We start from the raw sequence: 3193 nt of genomic DNA, 5'->3' as shown, positions 1-3193 counted from the left end.
AACAAAAATTGATATTTCAACTTGTTACAAAAGGTTACAATTATTTTTTAAATTGTAACAAAATATGTTACTTTTTTGATAGGACTCGAGTAATTTTCATAATAAATTGAGTATTTCTAACTTTAATATGTTACAAAATTGTTATATTCTCTTAGTCGGGAAGGAACATGCTAATAGGCGCAGACGAAGCCGACAAGTTTCGTTGGGGAACAGTGTTCAGTCGTGAAAATGAACCACGATCTCGCCCAACTCAACGGCGATTCTACCATGGTAGAAGGTAGCAAAACTTGAAGAGATGCGTTGAGCGGGGTATTAATGCTGGACAGCAAACCTACGAAGATGATGTATGCTTCTTATCCATCAGATACAAGAAGTCGTGAAACACAACGAGTACAATTAGATGACAATGGGCGCATTGTATCTTAAATGTAATCTGATATGCAGAAAGGTAAAAGGACCGTTACGTTGTCCCATTTTGTTGAATTCTTACTATTTTGTCTCCCATGTGCCTCTATTGCCCTGACATATTACACAATCCAGTGTTCAATTTTCAAATTCATACTGTATTCATCAAAATTATCCTAACAGAATTCACAATATACACACAATCACACTAGGCTATCGGTTGACTAGAACGATCTTCGACGAGCACTTCAAGCCCGAGGAATATGCGCTGCTTCCGGTTGGAATCCGTTCTCATCGGCAATGTAGTTCACAGTGTAAACCTGACCGTCATCACCGGTGTAAGAGTACGATCCTCGAACGACCAGGGCGCTAACATCATCTCCGAAGCTCTTCAGCTGGGCTTCCTCCTGACGTTGGAGCCGATTGCTGGTATCGAACCTACAAGGGCGAATACGAATACGAATTTTAAACTTCCAACTTTTTGAGTGGTTTCATGCTACACTTACTGGAATCGGTATCCATCTAGGCCCAGGTTGTCATTCTCGTACTTGGTGATATGAGCATCCCGTTCGTCCTGTGGAGGAGCAGCCAGAGCAACGGCCAGAACAGCAGCGAGAACCATGAACAGTTTCATTTTTTCGATAATGATGTTTAGCTTTCTGAGAAGGACTGAATGCTCTTTAACTTAACAAATTGCTTGATTTCAAAACACTGAACGAGATTTAGAGGTTCCATTTGGTATTTATATCGAGAGTCGATCGCTAGACTCCCTACCCAGAATTTTTCGGCAGTCTACCCAAGTCGAGTATTCAAATGAGGCGCCCCACAAGGCGGCATCGGATCACACCGCTGGATGCTGCTCTAGGCCTTGCCTGCGTGATGTAACCCTGCGATGCGCGTGAAGTCGTGTCATTGCGCGCCTCTTTTCGAACAACCAGCGCAGCCAGTGGTCGCAGCCTCCGAGGAAAGGTCGAATTTTTGAGCGATCCCACTCCTTAGGAATTGGCGCAACGCGGTGCACGGTGGTTGCATTTGTTTTACGAAGTGACTATAACTCATTTTATACAATATCGGATAAAAAAATATCTTTCGAAATTGCCAAACAATCATATTTTGGCAAAAAAAAATATCTCGAGATTGTATGTATTGAAATCATGTCGAGAATTGTGATTTAAGATTACTTCACACACAGTGAAGGCGGTGATATTTGAAAAGCTATATGCCCCAAAAAGTGACTTTGAAAATATCATCTTTCCTTGTTCAAAACTAACTAGGGATGGGACACAAATTATATCACACTTAGTTTAGACATTTTCGTCCACCTCCCCCACCTCCATGCTTTTTGTATGGGACCCCTGACTAGTCTCTCAGAATACTTCTGTGTGCGTTTGAAATGCCAATATTAAATGCGGTAACACCAATCGCGGTAAGCTTTTTCCGCATGTAAGGCGAAAGGACCACTTAAGTTCGGCAGGAACTTCTTCAACTTTTTAAAAACTTCAATTCTAATTTACAATCACTTTATTCATTACACTATACCTCTACCACCGATAGTTGTCCAGAACGCCTTCAGGTAAAAAGTGGGCTTCGTAACCGTGCGGTAAATATTACCAAGCATTTAGCCGCATCGTGTTAAGAAGTGTGGGTTCGATTCCCGCTTCAGTCCGGAAAACTTTTCGTTAGGAAAGTATTTCGACTGTGCCACTGGGCGTTGCAAGCTAGTCCGTTGTCTAGTGTGGTGCTTCCTTCAAAGGGCAAAATCGTCCACTTTGAAGCTTTAACGTGTCCGTGTCTTTTAAGTCAGAATTTGATTTCCTTTGCTAGGTTGGCGATGATTTGGATCATAGTTGCTAAGTATCATTTGATTACTTTGTGTTATCGTATTTGAAGCTCAGTTAGACAAGATTTACACCTCAAACCCAAAAAGGACAAACTAGAAAAAAATCTTTGAAATAATCATTCAAAAATACTGTGGAGCATTATCGAAATACCTTGGAAAATCCTTAGATGAAATCCTGGAAGAATCCAAGGAGTATTTGTTGGAAGAATACTGGATAATTATACATTCCTAATGGCAGATATTCCACCATGAAAGAAGAATTCCTGGAAGAAATCATAAAGTTACGCCTAGAGAAATCACTGGAGGAATGTCGAGGTGAACCAACCACGGGCTGAAAGCCTCGTTTATAAACTCAATAATAAAAATAACTGGAGGAATTCTTAAAAGAATCTCAGTAGAAATTTTGCAAAGCACTCCTGACAGATTTCCTAAAGAAATCCCTAGAGGAGGAACTGTATGAAACCCAGGAGACTTCATGAACAAATATAATAACATAGGAAACTCCTGAAAAATTGCCGAGATAAATTAATGTGGGAATTGTTTAAGTGTAACATCTGGTATGGAATCGGGTTCTAAACGGTATTTTACGATTAATAGCCGAAACTGTGATATTATAGAAAGATAAAATATAAAACAGGTGCCTCCTCGGGTATGTAGTCTGAAGCTTAAGAACTTTTTAAAGAAATCCTGATGGATTGGCTGGAGGAACTGGACGGATTCCTGGAAAAATCACATGGGGAGTATGTGAGGGAAAAGTTTGAGAAGTCCTTGAAAGAACTCATGGAACATTTTCTAAAGGAATCTACAATATCTGGATGAATTTATGGAGGATTGTGTGGAGTAAATCCTGATAGAATATTGCCTGGAGAAATCTCTTGAAGAATTAATGAAGAAAACCCTGAAGGGAATTCAGATAGACGTTCTGAAGTATCCTTGGATGTGTAGTTG

General features: G+C 40.2%; 1 protein-coding gene across 1 annotated transcript; it reads right to left on the bottom strand.

Annotated features, from left to right (window-relative positions):
• Window positions 1-542: 542 nt before the first annotated feature.
• Window positions 543-1136, bottom strand: LOC5568885 (flexible cuticle protein 12). The gene is made up of 2 exons (XM_001658160.2): window positions 912-1136; window positions 543-843 (listed from the first exon to the last, which is right to left on the bottom strand). Exons 1-2 carry the CDS (start codon window positions 1037-1039, stop codon window positions 654-656), a joined length of 318 nt encoding a protein of 105 aa, XP_001658210.1. The 5' UTR covers window positions 1040-1136; the 3' UTR covers window positions 543-653.
• Between the last annotated feature and the right edge of the window lie 2057 nt (window positions 1137-3193).

This window comes from Aedes aegypti, chromosome 2 (assembly GCF_002204515.2).
Source record: "Aedes aegypti strain LVP_AGWG chromosome 2, AaegL5.0 Primary Assembly, whole genome shotgun sequence".
Lineage (NCBI taxonomy): Eukaryota > Metazoa > Arthropoda > Insecta > Diptera > Culicidae > Aedes > Aedes aegypti.
This window is presented reverse-complemented; position numbering and strand designations above follow the sequence as displayed.